Consider the following 21,265-nt stretch of genomic DNA (forward strand, 5'->3'; position numbering starts at 1 on the left):
CGGCCCAGAGCAGTAACCGCTAGTCCGCGCTGCCCGGGATTGCAGCTCCTTCCAGCCCAGAGCAGTAACCGCTAGTCCGCGCTGCCCGGGATTGCAGCTCCCTCCAGCCCAGAGCAGTAACCGCTAGTCCGCGCTGCCCCGGGATTGCAGCTCCCTCCGGCCCAGAGCAGTAACCGCTAGCCCGCACTGCCCGGGATTGCAGCTCCCTGCAGCCCAGAGCAGTAACCGCTAGTCCGCGCTGCCCGGGATTGCAGCTCCCTCCAGCCCAGTGCAGTAACCGCTAGTCTGCACTGCCCGGGATTGCAGCTCCCTGCAGCCCAGAGCAGTAACCGCTAGTCCGCGCTGCCCGGGATTGCAGCTCCCTCCAGCCCAGTGCAGTAACCGCTAGTCTGCACTGCCCGGGATTGCAGCTCCCTCCAGCCCAGAGCAGTGACCGCTAGTCCGTGCTGCCCGGGATTGCAGCTCCCTCCGGCCCAGTGCAGTAACCGCTAGCCCGCGCTGCCCGGGATTGCAGCTCCCTCCAGCCCAGAGCAGTAACCGCTAGCCCGCGCTGCCCGGGATTGCAGCTCCCTCCGGCCCAGTGCAGTAACCGCTAGCCCGCGCTGCCCGGGATTGCAGCTCCCTCCGGCCCAGTGCAGTAACCGCTAGCCCGCGCTGCCCGGGATTGCAGCTCCCTCCGGCCCAGTGCAGTAACCGCTAGCCCGCGCTGCCCGGGATTGCAGCTCCCTCCGGCCCAGAGCAGTAACCGCTAGTCCGCGCTGCCCGGGATTGCAGCTCCTTCCAGCCCAGAGCAGTAACCGCTAGTCCGCGCTGCCCGGGATTGCAGCTCCCTCCAGCCCAGAGCAGTAACCGCTAGTCCGCGCTGCCCCGGGATTGCAGCTCCCTCCGGCCCAGAGCAGTAACCGCTAGCCCGCACTGCCCGGGATTGCAGCTCCCTGCAGCCCAGAGCAGTAACCGCTAGTCCGCGCTGCCCGGGATTGCAGCTCCCTCCAGCCCAGTGCAGTAACCGCTAGTCTGCACTGCCCGGGATTGCAGCTCCCTGCAGCCCAGAGCAGTAACCGCTAGCCCGCGCTGCCCGGGATTGCAGCTCCCTCCAGCCCAGAGCAGTAACCGCTAGCCCGCGCTGCCCGGGATTGCAGCTCCCTCCGGCCCAGTGCAGTAACCGCTAGCCCGCGCTGCCCGGGATTGCAGCTCCCTCCAGCCCAGTGCAGTAACCGCTAGCCCGCGCTGCCTGGGATTGCAGCTCCCTCCAGCCCAGAGCAGTAACCGCTAGCCCGCGCTGCCCGGGATTGCAGCTCCCTCCAGCCCAGAGCAGTAACCGCTAGCCCGCGCTGCCCGGGATTGCAGCTCCCTCCGGCCCAGTGCAGTAACCGCTAGTCCGCGCTGCCCGGGATTGCAGCTCCTTCCAGCCCAGAGCAGTAACCGCTAGCCCGCGCTGCCCGGGATTGCAGCTCCCTCCGGCCCAGTGCAGTAACCGCTAGCCCGCACTGCCCGGGATTGCAGCTCCCTCCAGGCCGGTGCGGGAGGAGCAGGCGGGTGGGAGCCCGGGGTGGGTGCGGCCGCCTCGTGCTGTGGGAGCTGGCGCAGGAGCCCCGCCCCGCCCCGCCCCGCCCCTCATGAATATTCACGAGACTTAAATCCCCCCGCAGCCGTTCTTGGCCGTGGCGCCTGTAACGGGCGGGCGGGGCGGCCATGAGCTCGGCGGGGCGCGGCTGGGCCGAGCCGGACACCGCCCGCCTGGCGCGCAGCGTGAGTGGCCCGGCCCGGCCCCCAGCGCCCCTACACCCCCGCTACCCCCCGCACCCCCGCCTGCCCCCTGTTACCCCCCAGTTCCCCGAGCAGCCCCCGTTACACCCGCCTGGCCCCCATCATCCTGCCCCTTATTACCCCCAGTCTCCCGAGCGGCCCCCGTTACCCCCCCGCCTGCCCCCCGTTACCCCCAGCCCGAGCTCCCTTTAACCCCACCTGCCCCGTTACTCCAGACCCTGAGCTCCTCTTACCCCCCATCTGCCCCGTTTCCCCCAGTTCCTGAGCTCCCCTTACCCACGCCTGCCCTCTGTTACCCCCCAGCCTCTGAGCTCCCCTTACCTACGCCTGCCCCCATTACCCCAACCCCTGAGCTTCCCGTACCCCTGCCTGCCCTCTGTTACCCCCCCAGCCCCTGAGCTCCCCTTACCCACGCCTGCCCCATTACCCCCAACCCCTGAGCTTCCCGTACCCCCGCCTGCCCTCTGTTACCCCCCCAGCCCCTGAGCTCCCCTTACCCATGCCTGCCCCATTACCCCCAACCCCTGAGCTTCCCGTACCCCCGCCTGCCCTCTGTTACCTCCCCAGTCCCTGAGCTCCCCTACCCCCGCCTGCCCTCTGTTACCCCCCCAGCCCCTGAGCTCCCCTTACCCACGCCTGCCCCATTACCCCCAACCCCTGAGCTTCCCGTACCCCCGCCTGCCCTCTGTTACCCCCCCAGCCCCTGAGCTCCCCTTACCCACGCCTGCCCCATTACCCCCAACCCCTGAGCTTCCCGTACCCCCGCCTGCCCTCTGTTACCTCCCCAGTCCCTGAGCTCCCCTTACCCCCGCCTGCCCTCTGTTACCCCCCCAGTCCCTGAGCTCTCCTTACCCCCGCCTGCCCTCTGTTACCCCCCCAGTCCCTAAGCTCCCCTTACCCACGCCTGCCCCATTACCCCCAACCCCTGAGCTTCCCGTACCCCCGCCTGCCCTCTGTTACCTCCCCAGTCCCTGAGCTCCCCTTACCCCCGCCTGCCCTCTGTTACCCCCCAGCCCCTGAGCTCCCCTTACCCACGCCTGCCCCATTACCCCCAACCCCTGAGCTTCCCGTACCCCCGCCTGCCCTCTGTTACCCCCCCAGCCCCTGAGCTCCCCTTACCCACGCCTGCCCCATTACCCCCAACCCCTGAGCTTCCCGTACCCCCGCCTGCCCTCTGTTACCTCCCCAGTCCCTGAGCTCCCCTTACCCCCGCCTGCCCTCTGTTACCCCCCCAGTCCCTGAGCTCTCCTTACCCCCGCCTGCCCTCTGTTACCCCCCCAGTCCCTAAGCTCCCCTTACCCCCGCCTGCCCTCTGTTACCCCCCCAGTCCCTGAGCTCCCCTTACCCCCGCCTGCCCTCTGTTACCCCCCCAGTCCCTGAGCTCTCCTTACCCCCAACCTGCCCCCTGTTACGCCACCCCTCCTGTTTCCCCCGAACTCCTCTAAGCGGGCCCCGTTACCCGCACCTTCCCACCTGCCCCCTGTTAGTCCCAGCCACTGAGCTCCCCTTATTCCCCACCCCCCTCTGTTACCCTTCCCCCCTTTGCACCTGCCCCCTTTTACTCCGCCCCTCCTGTTACCTCAACCCCTGAGGTCCCCTTACCCCGTCTGCCCTCTGTTACCCCCAGTCCCTGAGCTCTCCTTACCCCCCCGTTACGCCTGCCCCCTGTTGCCCCCAGCCCTCCTGAGTGGCCCCCGTTACGTCCGCCTGCTCCCTCTTACCCTGCCCCCCTGTTACCTCCAGCCCTGAGCTCCCCTTACCCCCCCCCCCACCCTCCTGCCTGCCCCCGCTTACTTTGCCCCTCCTGTTACCTACAGCCCTCCTGAGCGGCCCCCGTTACCTCCGGCTGCCCCCTCTTACCCTGCCCTTTTACCCCCCAGCCCCTCTGAGCGGCCCCCATTTCCTCCTGCCCGCCCCCTCTGTTTCCCCCAGCCCCTGAGCTTTCCTTACCCCCACCCCCCGCTTGCCCCCTATTACCCTGCTCCTCCTGTTACTCCCAGCCTCAAAGCTCCCCTTACCCCACCCTTCTGCCTCTCCCTATTACCCCACCCCTTCTGTTACCCCCAGCCCCTAAGCTCCCCTAACCTCCCACCCCATCACCTGTCCCTGTTCCCCCCAGCGTCCTGAGCTCCCCTTACCCACACCCTATCACCTGCCTCTACCCTCCTCTACCCTGTCTTTCTGTTACCCCCTAAACCCATTACCTGATTGCCTGCACATTGTCCCTGGCCCTCGTGTTGCCCCAACCTCCTGAGCCCGTTACCTCCATTATCCCATTGCCTGCCCCTCATTATGCCCTGACTCCCGTTACTCTGTTTTCCTGTTACCTCTGGCCTCTCTTATCCTGTTACCCCCAAACCCCTGTTGCCTTGTCCTCGAGTTACTCCCATCCCCCTGAATCTGCATCCTGTGGGGCCACCACAATCCCTTTCTTACCCCATCACTTGGCCCCCCCCATGCCCCTGTTACTCTGTTACCCCCACCGTCCCAGTCCCCCTGCCTCTGGTGTCCCTGTTGCCCTCTGCCCCATTGCCCTCCTGTGTGACTCATGTCCCTTCTCCCTTCCAGTTCTCTGGACTCTGCACCCCCCAGAGGAACCTCGGGAGCATCCGGAATGTCAGCTTCCCCAGCGTAGGTAAGGGCCTGGCTGGGGTAGCAACTTCCGTGAGTGCTGGCCTCGTGACTGGGGACCCGCTCCATGGCTCCGCCTGTCCCACGGCAGGTCAGTCAGAGGAAAGGGTCTGGCTTTGCTTTCCCCTGGGTTCCCAGTCAGGGCAGTGACCACTTGTGTAACCAAACCCTGGGAAAGCCAATGCAGAGTAAAACTGAATTGAAAGCAGAACAGCCGGTTTTGAATTCCGGCCCGTGTGCTGAGTCGACTATCTGACAAGCATTTGCTGATCGGATAGTATTTTGACTAGTCGATATCCCCTCCTTTGCTGCCTCTATAAGATAGAGGCAGCGAAGGGGAGGGAGGGGTACTTGGTGCTGCCACTTTGAAACCCCCAGGCAGCTTTTCAAAGGGGCAGCTCCAGCACAGCTGATCCGTGGATCAGCTGTGTGGCAGCTGCCTCTTTAAAATGCCGCCTGTGCACCTTTCAAAGGGGCAGCCGTGGAGCCCGGGAACAGCTGGGGAGTCCCAGCTGACCCCTGGTCCACTGCCCCTTTAAAACGGGCAGAAGCAGCAGTTTCAAAGGGAAGCAGCCGCACAGCTGACCCTGGGCTCTGCGCAGCATTTCCCTGAAAACCAGGGTCACGGGACTCCCCAGTTGATCCCGGCTTCCGGGGAATCGCTGCAGGGAGTCTGGGGTCAGCTGGGGAGTTGACATGCATCTGACGAAGTGGGTCTTTGCCCATGAAAGCTTATGCTGCAACACTTCGGTTAGTCTGTAAGGTGCCACAGGACTCCTCGCCGCTTTTGCAGATTCAGACTAACACGGCTACCCCGCTGATACTCATTACTAAGGGATAGTTAATCCGAATAATGTCCTGTGTAGACTGCCCCAACAGTGTCCATATAGTGAGGAGTAGCTGATCCTGCTCTTTGGATTTGGCTCCTCGTAGACCTTCCACTTCTTGGCAGTGTAAATAGCCTGGCCCACTCTGCAGACGTTCAGCTGATTGCCACATTGTCTGTGCTGTTCCTTAGGTTGGGAACAGCCTTTTCAGAAGCTCAGTCTCTTCTGCGGTAACCGCATCTCTTGAGCTCCACCAGGCGCATCTCCATTCTTGTCCTGTGGACAGTGCATTCTCTCTGACATGCCATCTGGTGCCTGCTTGTTCAGTTCCGTGTTTCTTGTGTGAGGCCTGGTTATTTGCACCACAGCGGTGTGGAGGCAGGGAAAGGGGATTTGTGTGCAGCCACAAGAGTCAGGCTAAGTCTGTGGCCAGACAGCGCGAGAACTGTAAGAAGCGCTGCCTTCACCTCTCGCCTCCATACGGAGATAAGGATGGAATGCTGACTCCATGAGAACCTTGAGATAAAGTAGCATCTGGGAGGAACTAAGAGATAATTGTTAGCCATTGTTGTATGTAATGGGAAAGTATATATATTGCTGCTTTTATTGTTTGTATTCGAAGATCTGTATGAGGAAGGGGGAGGCCACCCTCCCTGTCCGGCTGCAGTCTTCCCTTGCAATTGCTAGTAAAATAAACTGACTCTGACTTGTTGCTTGCAAACGCAGAGTGAGGACTTTCCACAGTGGTAATGTCTGCGTCCTCTCACCTTTCATCAGGTGACTCAGACCCTGCCCTTTGCATTTGATCCTCTATAAGCCACTCTGAAGTGCCCCTGTCTTTTGGTTTGATTTCCCCATATTTATGTTTCTAATTTGTTCATGTAACCATGGGTATTTTCAGTAGGTGTACAACTGTAACCCTTTCGTGCATCTCACTATGCTCTTGGACTAGGGCAGTGACACTTGTGGCAGAGGGTTCTAACAGGTTATGTACTGTGTAAAAATGATCTCCTTCTCCAAATTTCAGTTCATTCTCTTTCAGTTTCATGGGCTGTCCTATTTTCTCTCTCTCTCTCCGTATTAGAACAAAAGAAGTGCTTTTATCTACTCTGTGCCCTAGTCTATAAATTCGTTGTTGCCCTCTTCTTTGTCTCTTTTCTAAAAGAAGTGTCCTGCCCATTTCCGTGTGTCATATGCAAATCTTTCCATTTTCTTTGTTTTTTCAAAGTGTATTATCTATGAGAAGTCCTGTGGCACCTTATAGACTAACAGATTTATTCGAGCATATAGTCTGTGCTGACTTCTGAGTGGCTGTATCTTTTAAAATCTTGGCTTGCGAATAATTGTTGGCTATCCAACAATCAGTGTGGCACATATCATGTGTTGTTTTAAAAATGGATGTATTCTATTGTATGCTTGTACATTCAATGTAAGTTTTGTGATTTTCTTTCCTTAAGGGAAAAAATATGCAAATTATGGAGAAGAGGAGGATAAGGAAGACGATAAAGGTGGGATCACACAACTTTTTTTAATTGTATCCTTTGGTATATATGGCTGTGACAATTTTCTTCCACTATTTGATCTGAGGAAGTGGGTCTGGCCCACAAAAGCTCATCACCTAATAAACCATCTTGTTAGTCTTTAAAGTGCTACATAGTCCTGTTTTTTGTTACAGCTTTTTCAGGCTCTACTTGATTAAAGGGCCACTGCCAAATCTATGTAGTTTAGAATTAGAATCTTCTGGCTGTGTTTTGGCTTTGTGGATGTGTGTACAATGACTCCACTTGTCCCTGGGAATAACTGGGCAGTTATTCAATAAAACATACAAGAGCTCTGCATTCTCAGTCCTTCAGGTGACAGGGTTCTTGTTTTTTTGATTTGGTGTTTGCTCCCATTCGTAATATGTCTGGAAAGAGTAGTGCGGTGTGGTAATGAAGAAACCAGTGTTAGTCACATATGGTGTTATCAAACTATTAAAAAATTACAGTCGTGAGATTTAAATAGTCAGAAACAATCACAATTTGAATCACACTTAAATAATAATAGAATATCAGTTTAAATTTAGCATGGAGGCATGCAGTAAAATATCTGGCACATAAATACCTTGCAATGTTGGCTACAACAGTGCCATACAAGCATCTGTTTTCACTTTCAGATGACTTGGTAAATAAGAACTGAAGGGCATCATCTCCTGTAAATGTAAACGAGCTCCATTGTCTCTACAGGAAGGAGGACTGAATGGACTTATAGTCTCTCAAGTATTACAACATTTTGCTTTTAAATAGCATTATGTTAAAAAAGTCTACATTTGTAAGTTGCGTTCTCATGATAGAAATTGCACTACGAGGTAAAAATACTCTCTCATCCCTTTTACAGTGCAAATATTTGTAATAAAAATAATATAAAATGAGCACTGTACACCTTGTATATCATGTTATATATTGACTCAGTGTGTGTGGAAATGTAGGAAAACAGCCAAAATATAATGAATTTTATTGATATTCTGTTGTTAAACAATGGAATTACAATTGTGATTAATCACAACTTTATCTAGTTAATTTATTTTGCATTAATTGATTGTATTAACATCAATTAATTAACAGCCCCAGTTGCAAGATGTATGTTATATATTTATTACTTCATAAATGTTCATTCTGCTTCAAAAGTTATAGAAACAGCATATTCTCTGCTCCAAAGAGCTTATAGTCCAACACGCAAGACACGTAATGCAAATGAGGCAAAACAACTTAAATTGTATTTTTGCCATGGTTCTTAATTCTAGAGGAGGCTAAGTTTCTGTAACAAAAGTTTATTCTGGTTAATTGGTTAAAATAGATTCTCCTTACTTTTGCTCTCCCATTCTCAAAAGGTATTCTCAGATTCAACAAGATTCTTATTAACTTCCTGTTTTAAACATTTATGTTGCAGAAGTGACGGCTGTTCAGTTGTGAGTAAAGTCATTCCTGTGTACAGTTTGTACAGTCAAGTGTTTAGGGTTTTGTTTAGATGGGAGGTGCGATATAAAAGTGAAATTGACATTGAGATCCGTAGGGGGGGGAAGGGGAAGGGGGAGAGGGAGAGATATGAAGTGGTCAGCCCCACTAGGGCTCTGTATATGGGAATTTGTCTTCGCCACTCCTGGGTTACATGGTTATAGCCCACTTGTTGATGTGGTATATTCGAAACGGAAAATGTTTCTATTTTTCATCATAGCTATTTGTTACAAGTCCCTGCTTTTAGTACCACCCACTGTCTTTCTATTGTGTCTGTATGGCACCTAGCACAAGGGGGCCCTTGGCCATGACCAGCATTTCTTCCTTGCCGTGGTCACCAACCCGTCGATCGCGAAGCGTTCGGGCAACCCACCCCCCATTTTCCCCCCACCCCCGAGAAGCCCCACTACCTACCTCTAGTGTAGTGCCAGCTTCCCGCGGGGTGGACGGAAGTCCTCTCTGAAGCCCGCGTCACTTCTGGGAGTTCTGGAAGTGCGCGGGCTGCCCCCCCTCCCACAGCTCGGTTGTGTGCTGGGGGAGGAGGCGTTGGCCCTAGAGGAGGAGTGTGGAGGCTTCCCTGCACCGCCGGCGCTGGAGGGGTGAGTCGGGCGCAGGGGTTTGGCCGCGCTGCGGGAGGGGAGGGAGTTGGCCGGGCCGCACCGTGGGAGGGGGGTTTGAGCCCGGGGCAGGTGCCCGCGGGGGTTGGCTGCGCTGCAGGAGGGGAGGGGCCACACCGCGCCACGGAAGGGGGGTTTGGCCCTGCCGCGGGAGGAGTGGGGGTTGCCCCTGAGGCAGGCTTCCACTGCGGTTTGGCCCCGCCGCAGGAGGCAGGGGTTAGCCCCGGGGCAGGCACGCTCAGGGTTTCCCTGCGCCGCGGGGGGCCCGGAGGAGGCATGTCCTGGCTTCCCGCGGGGGGGGGGGGGAGAATCCTGGGAGGAGGCAGATGCAGGTGACTCTGCTGCCACTGGCACCCTGTCCCCGCTTCCCAGACTCCACTCCCCGAACTCTGTCCCCACTGGCACCCTGTCTCCAGTTACAGAACTCTGTCCCCACTCCCCGAACTCTGTCCCCACTGGCACCCTGTCCCCAGCTACAGAACTCTGTCCCCACTCCCATCCCCACTCCCCGAACTCTGTCCCCACTGGCACCCAGTCCCCAGCTACAGAACTCTGTCCCCACTCCTGTCCCCACTCCCCGAACTCTGTCCCCACTGGCACCCTGTCCCCAGCTACAGAACTCTGTCCCCACTCCCGTCCCCACTCCCCGAACTCTGTCCCCACTGGCACCCTGTCCCCTGCTGCAGAACCGAGTCCTCTGCCCTCCCAGTACCCTGTTCCCTCTTCCCTGCCCCCAGCCGCAGAACTCTGTCCCCACAAAATGTATAATTATAAATGCTTCATTTTAGATGTAAATAGCATGAATAAAAAACAGACCATTTCTTTCATAATTATAAACACGTGATTTTAATTTTATATATTGCATAATTTAAAAATAAAGTGTTTATCAGAGTGTGTAAGTAAGGGCTGGGGATAGCAAGTGATGGACAGGAGGAGAATAGAGAGGGCGGGGCTTCAAGGAAGGGGCGGGGCGGTAGATCTTCGCCTGTTCTGAGATTTAAAAAGTGATCTTCGGTGTAAAAAGGTTGGAGCCCACTATGTTACGACAATACAAATAATAAACCTAATCATCAAGGTTGCCTGACACTTCCCAGTATAAGACCTTGTTTTCAAATGGCTATAGCTTAGCCACATTTTAACCATTTGGGCTGAAACTTTCCATGTCAGTATCTGCTTCAGGCTGTGCTGTTTTTGGAAATTTTTAGCCAAAATGGTGTAGCTATTTCTGAGAACAATGCTATGGAAAATACATTATTGTGCTATATTCTGTTTGCTCTGGTTGAGAAACTTTAGTGCCCCATTCTTTAGAGAAGGGACTAGAAATCTGGCAGGTGGATCGATGGCCTTCGGGTCAGAGCTGTGCCTGTGCTGTTCTAAGAATGTGCGTCCAGATCTGGCGAAGTTAAGAGCCATTCAAAAGTCTCTTTGCATGTGCACAGTAGACTTGCTGGAGTGTCTAAAATCAGTTCTGCCAAGGTTCTGTGTGGACTGAGCACATTCCAGCCCTTCAGTCCCTGTGCTTGGCTGCTGCAGACTGGGCTGGGATCAGGTGGATGTGAGAGCAGGAGATGGATCCGCCACATGCGCACGGGCAGCCTGGAGAAGGAAAGTGTCTGGCTTGCATCAGAGGAGACAAGAGCCAGAGCAGAGTGGCATGGGATGCAGATTGGGACTAGACATCTTCGGGGAGAAACTAAGATTGTCAGGGTAGGCAGCTGGGGATTGGGCATGGATTGGGGACTGGGGGGAGAACCATCTGATGGGGAGAGGGAGCAGGGAGAGAGCTGGACCCTCTGGGCCAAAAGACAGGGACAGGGAGGGGGTGGAGCACAGAAAAGAGCTGGAGATTGGATGAGGCGCCCGGAGTGGGGGGCAGGGAGGGAGCAGTGGAGGTTGGTGGTAAGACGGGAGAACTGGCACCGTCTGGGCAGAGGAGGCTGAGATGGGGGATGGGACTGTCATGAGGAGCCGGTGTGGGGAAGAAACAGGCCGAGGGGCAGAGCAGAGGGGACATGGCAGAGCTCCAGGGAGAAGGGTCTATGCCCACTAGGGCGGGATTTCTCAATCTTTTTTTAAAAAAAATAAAGTACCCCTTTAAAAAATTATAAGTAACCCCAGACCCCTGTTCTAACCCAGTGCCCCCCCCCCCACAGAGCCAGGCACCCCCAGCCCCTGCTCTAACCCAGTGCCTTCCCCCTCCCACAGAGCCAGGCACCCCCAACCCCCACGCTCTAACCCAGTGCCCTCTCCCCCCCCCCCCCCGCAGAGCCAGGCACCCCCAACCCCCTGCTCTAACCCAGTGCCCTCTCCCCCCCCTCGCAGAGCCAGGCACCCCCAACCCCTCCGCTCTAACCCAGTGCCCTCCCCCTCCCAGAGAGCCAGGCACCCCCAGCCCCCCCCCGCTCTAACCCAGTGCCCTCTCCTCCCCCCTCGCAGAGACAGGCACTCCCAACCCCCCTGCTCTAACCCAGTGCCCTCCCCCCTCGCAGAGCCAGGCACCCCCAACCCCCCCGCTCTAACCCAGTGCCCTCCCCCTCCCAGAGAGCCAGGCACCCCCAGCCCCCCCCCCCCGCTCTAACCCAGTGCCCTCTCCTCCCCCCTCGCAGAGACAGGCACTCCCAACCCCCCTGCTCTAACCCAGTGCCCTCTCCCCCCCCTCGCAGAGCCAGGCACCCCCAACCCCCCCGCTCTAACCCAGTGCCCTCCCCCTCCCAGAGAGCCAGGCACCCCCAGCCCCCCCGCTCTAACCCAGTGTCCTCCCCCTCCCAGAGAGCCAGGCACCCCCAGCCCTCCCGCTCTAACCCAGTGCTCTCTCCCTCCCGCAGAGCCAGGCACCCCCAGCCTCCCCGCTCTAACCCAGTGCCCTCCCCCTCCCAGAGAGCCAGGCACCCCCAGCCCCCCCACTCTAACCCAGTGCCCCCCTCCCAGAGAGCCAGGCACCCCCAGCCCCCCCACTCTAACCCAGTGCCCCCCTCCCAGAGAGCCAGGCACCCCCAGCCCCCCCACTCTAACCCAGTGCCCTCCCCCTCCTGCAGAGCCAGGCACCCCCAGCTTCCTCCCCCCCCAGCATCGCCTCTGTGAAAGAGCCGGGGTAGGATCCCATTCTCCAGGGTAGCATTCAACAGCTTTAATCATGTGACCATCCTTTCTTTCCCTGCAGTTCCCTGCCAATTCCTTCTCCCCCTCCAATGCCTGCAGTAAACGAGGCAGGGATCCAGTAGACAGCCTTCTTGGTTTGGCCCAGAGCAGGCCCAGCCTGTGTGCGGAATTAGGCAGGGCTCCTGTAAATAGTGTGGGATTACGTTATTAAAAACAGCTTCATCAGTAGGCTCGGCAGGATTTGACGATTATACAAATTCAGCAGATAACAGACTTTTGTGAACCTGCTTTAATTTTTCTCTATTTAAATTTCCACTCTTGAGGAAAATTATGGGTTAGGGCGTCTGATAATTATTAAAGGAGACCAGACATTGAGATTCAAAAAGTTAAATAATTGTAACAATTAAAACATAAACTGTCAACATCACTTGTCAAAATATAGAAATGAAATATCCTGAAATCAAACTGAGTCCTCAAAGCAGCATTTTTCTTTCTTCAAAGTTCAGTGTCGATAGAAATACTTTTGTGGTTTGGTTGCATGCACTGAAATTAGTGTTTACTGATTACAGATCTAATCCTTCTAAGACAAATCATCATTCATATACATAATGGGGGATGGTGACTCAAGGCTTCCTGGCCCCATGAATTCTGGCATTTCCTAAATTTTAAGTGTTTGATTTTGCAACCTTAACAGTCTTTTCGTGCAGGTTTTTGTGTATAATTTTTTTTTTTTAAGAAACTGAACAAAAAATCTATAACGTGCAGACGACATCCACATAGGGCATCAGCAGGGTTGGGACCTTAGAGCTGGTGCACAGAACTCTGGCCTTTGAGCTGAGGTGGTAACTGTTAGTAGTAGGTTGTCATCCTCTCTGTGGACCAGCTCTAGAGAGGGATGGAACGTTTTGCCAGCAGGTTACACAGATAGTTGCTGACAGCAGAGGAATGGAACGACTTGGTTCTCTTTTGGATTCTCAAAGACACAGTCCCCCTGCCTGTTCCCCAAGCTTTTCATTCCTTTTGCCCGATTCACTGCAAGACGTCTTCAGCCTAGTTCTGTTTCTTCCCCACCCCGGCTCCTCGTCCCAGACTGTCCCCTATCCACTCAATCCTACTCTCCTTTTCATGGCTTCCCATCCTAGCCTCAGTTTCTTTTTCCCCTCCCCTTTCCCAGACTCCTTGTCACCAGTCTTCTTCCCCAGTCACTTCCATTCTTTCTCCTGGTTCCTCGCCCAGTCGGTCTCCCCGTTCCTCCCTCCCCTGCCAACACCGAGGCAGAGGCCGTGGCTCGCCTACAAACTTGCTCAAGTCTTGCTGCGTCAGTCAGGTGCGACGAGGTGTTGGGAAAAGCCCTGAGTACAGAGCCAGAAGCACAATATGGTCTCTCAGCTGCACCCACATTGGGAGCACAGACCAGCAGAGCCTTCCAAGTATAGATCCTGGCTACTCTTCCTCCCACGGCTCCTCGCTAGTCTCCCATCCTTGCCCCAGCTGCTTGCCCAGTTTTTGTCCAGTCAGTCCCAGTTCTCCCCCATGCCCCAGGGCATCGGATCTGTCACGGGGGGACTAAGTGCATATTGCACAGGCAACCTTAATTCTGGCGTTTTCTAACTTTTGAGCATGTGACTTTACAGCCTCAGTATTTGTACGTATTTTTGTGTAGCTTCAGATCACTTGTCTAGCCACTGAATCGGCTCATTCTCCTTCCTCATGCATGTGTCCAAATAGGAGTGGCGCTTTGGTAGGAGACTGGACCTCTCAGGGTAGGTCCCTCAAAAGCAGAGTTTTGCTGCCATTCTATGCTAGGAATATCGGATTGTACAACATGCTCGTTGCACAGAGCTGTGTCCTAAGCAGAATCCCTGCAAGTAATTGTGGCTGTTAGAAAAAGCTGAGGCTTGGAGTTGGAGTAAAACCCTATTCTGATTGTGGGTCATCTGAACAGCATTCAACTAGAATGACTTAAAGTGTTGCCTACACATGGAACTATTCAGGAGCAGCTCTTCCTGAAGAACTCCCTGTGCGAATGCTTTTGTTCTGCACTTTTATTTGTATTGTGGTGTTTGACTTGCCATAGAGCTAGGAGGCCTGGTCATGAACCACGACAAGCGCAGAGCAAGTGACTGACTATGCCCCAGAGTGCTCTCAGAATCGGAGGGTGGGTGTAGATGGAGAGAGTGCGGAGCCGGTCGGATGTGGGGCAGCAGTCTCTCCGCACAGATTGTCAGGAGCCGCTCAGTTTGTAGACGAACTCGAGTAGTGGTCAAGTCCTTTGTGTTGAGGATGAAGGGGGGATCAAACTGTTTCATGCAGTACATAGAGCTCTCCGTGGGTTCTGCATTTCAAAACAGCACCAAGTGCACTGCTGAGAGAAGAAGAAAGGGTAAGATGGGAGAATCTACAGAGGAGCGTCAGGGACAGCACAAGGTCTCTGGGGTGAAAGAGGCAGGGTAGAGCACTTGCTGAGGAGGGCAGAATCTCAGAGCTGGAGTACCAACGAGCAGTCCTGTGACACCTCAGGGTATGTCTACATTACCCTGCTAGTTCGAACTAGGAGGGTAATGTAGGCATACCGCACTTGCAAATGAAGCCCGGGATTTGAATTTCCCGGGCTTCATTAGCATAAGCGGGGAGCCGCCATTTTTAAATCCCCACTGGTTCGAACCCCGTGTAGCGCGGCTACACGGGGCTCGAACTAGGTAGTTCGGACTAGGAGGTGTACCGGTAGTTCGGTACACGGGGCTCGAACTAGGTAGTTCGGACTAGGAGGTGTACCGGTAGTTCGGTACACGGGGCTCGAACTAGGTAGTTCCACGAGGTGTACCGGTAGTTCGGAATAGGAATCCTAGTCCGAACTACCTAGTTCGAGCCCCGTGTAGCCGCGCTGCACGGGGTTCGAACCAGCGGGGATTTAAAAATGGCGGCTCCCTGCTTATGCAAATGAAGCCCGGGAAATTCAAATCCCGGGCTTCATTTGCAAGTGCGGTATGCATACATTACCACCCTAGTGCGAACTAGCGGGGTAGTGTAGACATACCCTCAGAGACTAACACAAATATCCAGTGTTTTGAGCTCAGGTGGGCAAACACATTTCCTGGGATAAGCTGGAGAGGAATAACAGAAAGCGAGTGTTTTGGAACCAAAAAGGCAGCTGTAGGAGGTGTAGTAGCACACTGGTTAGATGGAGTTTGCAAGATGAGCTAGATTGGGCCAGGGAGCCTCTTGTGTTGGCTTGGGCAAGCACAGCAGGTTGACAAGTCCAGATGGGGGCAGATTCTAATGTTTGGCAGGGTTACGGGCCAAGATGGGGTCGATGGAGGGGCAGCAGAGTGGTTTTCTTTATCCTCCAAGGGCGCATGTCCAGGGTTGCATTGTTTGAGGTCGTCCCATCATCCCATCTTGCATGAATTGACTCGATTTGTTTTTCTTTCTGGGATCTTATTTATTTTTTGGTTTTAAAAACTCTCCTTTTGTAGCATTTCAGATGCAAGAGTTAAGCTGTGACTTTTCTACAGCCTGCCAGGTGTGGTGAACTGTTTCCTTTGCTCTTTTTTTCATGCTCACAGTGGATTTAGCAGAAAATTCCCTTTTAAACAAGCTTATCCGGAACTCTCTGGTAGAATCCAGTCATCATGTTGAAGTCCTGCAGCGAGATCCCAGCTCCCCTCTCTTCTCCGTAAAAAGCTTTGAAGAGCTGCACCTGTGAGTACCTGGGGCACACTGAACACGGGCAGTCTCAGAGCTGCGTCCCGCAGTAACTAACCGGGCACCGTAGCCCTCTTCTGTCACTCAACTCCCTTGAATTGCCAGTGATAGTAAATGGCAGCAAAACCCAACTACAGCTAGAATGGGGAAAACACGCAGACCCACAGTAAAGGATCCATCTGTTCTACCGTACTCTGATTTATGCAGCTAACGCATCCTGGGACCATTCCCAAACCCAGGTTGAAATGTGATTGTTCTCCACCTCTGTTTTAACACTGCTGTCTAGTTACCATCGTTATAGACACCTTAAAAAGACCCAAGAGATTATTTTTCCATTAGCCATAATGGAAACTGCTTTAATGATGGTAAATACATAGGCTAAAATAATTCCTAAACACGATTTAAGCATGTCGAGTCTTTCCACACAACAGCGCAAATCCAGACTTAGTAAGGTTGGATCGTGGATGTTTCATAACCATGTTTAAACAGGGTTAAGGTTAGGCCTAGAAGCAATATTTCCCAGGGAAACCTGGAAGTGTATTGGAAACGATGGGGTTCCGTCAACAGACGAGTCTTCCCTCTGTCTGCTGGATGACAGCCACAGCAAGGAGCGGCTGAACTCATGTCTTCATAAGTTTTAAAACCAAACCTGATCTGCAGCAAAGCATTGTGGGGGACGTCTCTCTCCAGCATGAGTGTGGTGCCTGGCGCAGAGCGCTGGCATTGGTCAGTATTTCATACTAGAAGATGGGTTGGGCAATGATTTGTTTCATAGGGGCCATAGAAGAAGTTGTGAAAGGTGGCACCTAGCTGCCTTCTTCAGCAGGATTGGGGACTGGTTGAATAGAGCCGGGGGCAATATTTGAGCAAAGACATTTAATGTGTAAGAGGCAAGTAGTAACCCTGGTAAAGCATCTTTGCATCCCCGACTTCTAAAGAATTCCTGTCTGTCTGGGCCATCTCTTCAGGATTCAGGGTGTCCCGTGCACCCTCCTGAGTGGGTAGCTGGGTAAAACTGCTTTGGAAGGTGGGGAGGGAACCCCTCAGTTGTGATGGGGGTAGCCCGTGGGTTTGGTAGATGATAGGGATGTGAAAGGTTAACTGGCAAGCATCACCCAAAATGGGCAATACTCACCGGTTCTAGTTAACCACAGGGCCTGGAGCAGCTCCCTGCCTGCCCCAGGCCGGGGCTACTCCAAGCTGCATGGGGCCCACCGCAGGCTGGGCCCAGCTTGTCGTCTGCAGGTTACAGGCTGGCTCCTCTCTGCCAGCCCTGCTCCTGGGAAGCTGGCTGCAGTGCCTGCAGCGAAGCCGCCTTGCAAGTGGGGCCAGCAGGGGCTGCAGACCCACTTCTGGGGGGGCTGCTACACAGTGGCAGCAAAGACCCCTCCGCAGGGGGAACCCGGCGGCTCCGTGGCAGCAAAGCCCCCTCCCCAGGGGGGAAGCCGGCGGCTCCGTGGCAGCAAAGCCCCCGGGAGCGGGGCCGGCGGCTCCGTGGCAGCAAAGCCCCCTCCCCGGGAGCGGGGCCGGCGGCTCCGTGGCAGCAAAGCCCCCTCCCCGGGAGCGGGGCCGGCGGCTCCGTGGCAGCAAAGCCCCCTCCCCGGGAGCGGGGCCGGCGGCTCCGTGGCAGCAAAGCCCCCTCCCCGGGAGTGGGGCCGGCGGCTCCGTGGCAGCAAAGCCCCCTCCCCGGGAGCGGGGCCGGCGGCTCCGTGGCAGCAAAGCCCCCTCCCCGGGAGCGGGGCCGGCAGGATGTGGGTGGCTCTGCGGTGGGCTCTTCCTACTGCAGAGTCCGCCACGCATGTAACAGTGTAGCTGCTGAGATTTTCCCGGTTTAACCGACTTCTCACCTCCCCCGCAGATGAGCGTGTCCCCAGCCTCTCTCTGGACGTGCCCCTGGGGCTGCCTCTGACTAGAGGCTGCCAGGCCAAGTTCTGTGCTCAGACATGAAGCTCTTTTTTCTCGGACTCCGCTGAGACCGCCGTGCCCAGTTCCGCGAGATAGGCTAAGCTAACCGCTGCTGGCGGGGCTGGCTCTTCCCAAATCCTGTAAATGCTTTGGGATCAGTAATTTCACGTGCCTGAACGTCCTGATGCTGGAGCAAAAGACGTGAGACACGTCCCAGAGTGCACTTTCCTTAGTGGGCCTTGGGAAGCCGATCAGAGGTACATGATGGCCTATCTCAGATGGGGGTACGTGACACTGGACAGGGGCGCACAGCCTGGCAGGAGTTAAAAGCACTGTCCTAGGGCATCCCAGTCACTTGCTTGTAAATGGTTTTGTCCTGATTTGACAGGAAGAACGAGTTATTACAAGGGATTTATGCAATGGGCTTCAACAGGCCGTCCAAGATCCAGGAGACAGCCCTTCCTATGATGCTGGCTGACCCGTGAGTACTTGCAAAACAAGGTGTAAACGTGCCATTTGTATTTGCTCCCTATGCTCCTGTCTTTGCCCTTCTGGTCACAGGCGTAGCTTGGCCGCTGGGGGGAGGCAGTGCTTGGGCCGGCTCTGCATGGTGGGACCCAAAGAGGGAGCATTGCTTCTGCCCTCCTCCCCTCCATAGCCCACCCAGCCTGTTTGGGGTGAGGGCGGGGTAGGGGGCAACCGAACATCATACTCGGGGCAGCGCCCCAGGGCTGAGGAGCCGCGGGTGCAGGGGAAAGGCAGCCGAGGGGTAGCTCAGGGTGCTGCTGGGAGGCCCCTCTGCGGTCGCTCTTCAGAGGCGTTTTCTAGGCCCGGAGCTGGGCCCCCTGCCCAGGCACTCTTACTGACTGAGAGCAGCCAGAGGGGCTGGGAGCTGCGGAGGGGGGAGCTCCCATGGCACCAGCCAGAGCAGCAGCAACTGCCCTGCAGGGCCAGGCTCCCATTTCCCATCTCCAACCTGACCAGGAGGGGGGCTGCTTACTCTGGTTCAGGCACTGGAGTTGGGGGGGGGGGGGCAGACCCTCCGGTGTCCTTCCCAGACTGTCTGTGCTCCTGGTTCTGCACCTCCCTGGCTAATCATAGCCCAGTGTCCAGGCTGCTTCCTCGACTCCTTGTGTCCCACGAGGTTCCCTTCCGTTTCCCTATGGCAGCATGGGGAGGAGCGGGGGACGCACATTTACAACGCAGTCAGTGGTTAGCAGTTACAAAGTCTGTGTGTAACCGAGTGAATTCTTATTGTTCGCAGTCCCCAAAACCTGATTGCGCAGAGCCAGTCAGGGACAGGAAAGACGGCAGCTTTTGTCTTGGCCATGCTGAGCAGAGTCAATGGTGCTGAGAAGTCCCCCCAGGTAATTCCGGCGGAAGGCTAAGGTGATCTGGAAGGAATCGTAATCTATTGTCTGTCCTAAACTCAGAGGGTACGTCTAGACGACAGGCTTTTGTCGACAGAAGTTTTGTCAACAGATACTGTCGACAAAGCTTCTGTCGACAAACAGCGTCTAGACTACATCCAGTTCTGTCGACAAAGCAAGCTGCTTTGTCAACGTGACAGTGTAGACGCAAAGGACAGTGTAGATGCCTTAATGCCTTCTGTCGACAGAACTCTGTTGACAAAAGGCGTTATTCCTCGTAGAATGAGATTTACAGCCATCGATAAAACTGCTGACGTTATGTCGACAGAACTCAGCGGCAGTGTAGACACAGGTATAGTTTTGTCAACAGAAGTCCACTTTTGTCGACAAAACCCTGTAGTCTAAACACACCCAGAGTGTGGATCTGTTGCTGTGGTCACTGTTGCAGGTAACGTTTTCATTTTCTGTGTGTGAGAGAGCGTACGCTGGGGTAGTGTTTTTCACTGCTTCATGTGGGGAGCCGGTTTCCCCGGTTTGGGCCTGTCGTATAATTACAGGGGGCAGTTAAAAAACCCAGGGAGTTAGGACTGTCAAACCCTATGGTAAAGAGGAGACCCAGTGCCAGCTGTGGTTCTCGAAACTACTTTTAACTCCATTTAAAAACATGAATGAGGTTTCTTGTTGAGTGTTTTTGCTTTCTCTTCGGGTGTTGTGATACTGCCAGCACTTGAAGATTTGGGTTACCCAGTCACTTGAGACTTGATACGTAGGCTGGTAGTCTGGATGTGCTTCGTAACAAAAACGTGCTTCCCCCTGAAGTTCTTTGTTAAATGGTTTCAGATAAATGTGGAAAGCTCCAGTGAAAAGCAAAACATACAAAACCAATATGCACGTTCCCTCCCTGTGACGTTAGCCTAGGGCTGTGAATATGTACCTGTGCACACGGTTAACTGATGAGCCTGGTTACATGTGTGCGTCCCCCCCCCCGGCGTGTAGATGTGTACCGCCGACCTGCCCAGTGGGTACACGTTCACCTCCACGAACACACTTTCACACCCCGACTCTAGACCCCGTTTGAGGGACCAGTGATGTTTGAAGAGCAGTTCCTGTGAGTCTAGGGTAGCTGTTTGCTGTAGCGTATTTTACACCATTACTACTCTTGCTGGCTGGCGGGTCACTGTTGAGTCAGGCGAGTCTCCTAGGAAATGCCGGAGGGGAAGGGATGCAGATTCCCACCTTTGGACCCACCCCAAGGGCAGACCCATTGGCTGGCTGTGCGCTCAGAGTGTTCGCAGACCAGACTCTCACTGTACAAAGGAGGGACTCTCGGATCCTAGCTGTGAGCCCCCCAAAAGACCCTTGGCTAGGTTTGCAGGAGCGAGCACCCGGCAGGAGTTGGGGTGATCTCTGGTAAGCTGTTTTTCTTCTGTAATGCTTCTCTGTGATGCTTTCACCTTCAGGATCAAGGGGCCTGTGTAGAAAGGGCTGTGTAGTAGCGTGTGCTTGTGGGCCATTGTGCTGTGCATAGCCTCTGAGGAGAGAGCGGGATATGCCTGCCGAGCTCTCACTGGAGGTAGGGAAAGGTGTATCCTGGAAAAACCCCAGGCAGGAGGGACAGCCGTGGGTCTCCACTCGAGAGGAGATCGCTAAGGAGCTGGGTGACGGACGACTATCCTGGAGCAGTTGCTCTGAAGTGTGACGTGTGTGTGTGTGTGTGTGTGTGTGTGTGGTTTGTGTGCTCAGCATCCCTTCCTGTCCGCTGCACTCCCTTTTGCCTTTGAATCATTGCACGTAGTTGAGATGCTGCCACCTTACAAAACTCAGTACATCTTGTCCCGGAGTGCGCACAGCTCTGCAAGCTACTCTGTCAGGGAACTACTTTCCAGACCACGTCCCGTAACATCCCCCTTGCCGAAAAGCTGGAGCAGCCCTGTCTCCTCTAGATCAGACTTCCCTCGTGTTCAGCCTCTTGCTCCTCTTCACATCTGTTCACTGTACTCAGCGTTAGAAAACACCCCCAGTGCACACTTGTCCTTCTGTCCGTGGGAGGGCCTGACGTTTAGCTTCCGTGCCGGTGGCAGTCTCCTTCTGCATATGGCCAGTTGCGTGAGTTTGTCTCTCCTGCGGCAATACCGAGAGCAGCTACGGCCATTGTTTCCCTCTCACCAGTGGGGAGCTGAGTCCAAAACGGGTGGGGCCTGTGAGACTCCGGTACAATGAGATGAGCTTAATTGATTTATTTGTTGCACTGCAGTTTGCTAAGTGCTGCATCAGTTGTACAGTGCCTTCCGTTGCATCTGCTTAATCTGATTTTAAACAATGCAGCTCATAGATTGCGTCCATATCTGCTG

General features: G+C 54.9%; 1 protein-coding gene across 3 annotated transcripts in view; it reads left to right on the forward strand.

Annotated features, from left to right (window-relative positions):
* The first annotated feature begins 1,620 nt into the window (after positions 1–1,620).
* The window catches only part of DDX25 (DEAD-box helicase 25), a 32,133-nt gene continuing 12,488 nt past the window's right edge, over positions 1,621–21,265 (forward strand). Inside the window, exons 1-6 of one of the 3 annotated variants that reach the window (XM_075909606.2) lie at positions 1,621–1,749; positions 4,336–4,489; positions 6,683–6,733; positions 15,501–15,636; positions 17,933–18,025; positions 18,809–18,911. In XM_075909606.2, coding sequence (XP_075765721.1) covers positions 1,693–1,749; positions 4,336–4,489; positions 6,683–6,733; positions 15,501–15,636; positions 17,933–18,025; positions 18,809–18,911 — 594 coding nt within the window. In that variant the 5' untranslated portion in view covers positions 1,621–1,692. The remainder of the gene's footprint in view (positions 1,750–4,335; positions 4,490–6,682; positions 6,734–15,500; positions 15,637–17,932; positions 18,026–18,808; positions 18,912–21,265) is intronic. The other 2 variants (XM_075909605.2, XM_075909607.2) reach the window with 2 other exon arrangements.

This window comes from Pelodiscus sinensis, chromosome 25 (assembly GCF_052426305.1).
Source record: "Pelodiscus sinensis isolate ZL-2025 chromosome 25, ASM5242630v1, whole genome shotgun sequence".
Lineage (NCBI taxonomy): Eukaryota > Metazoa > Chordata > Testudines > Trionychidae > Pelodiscus > Pelodiscus sinensis.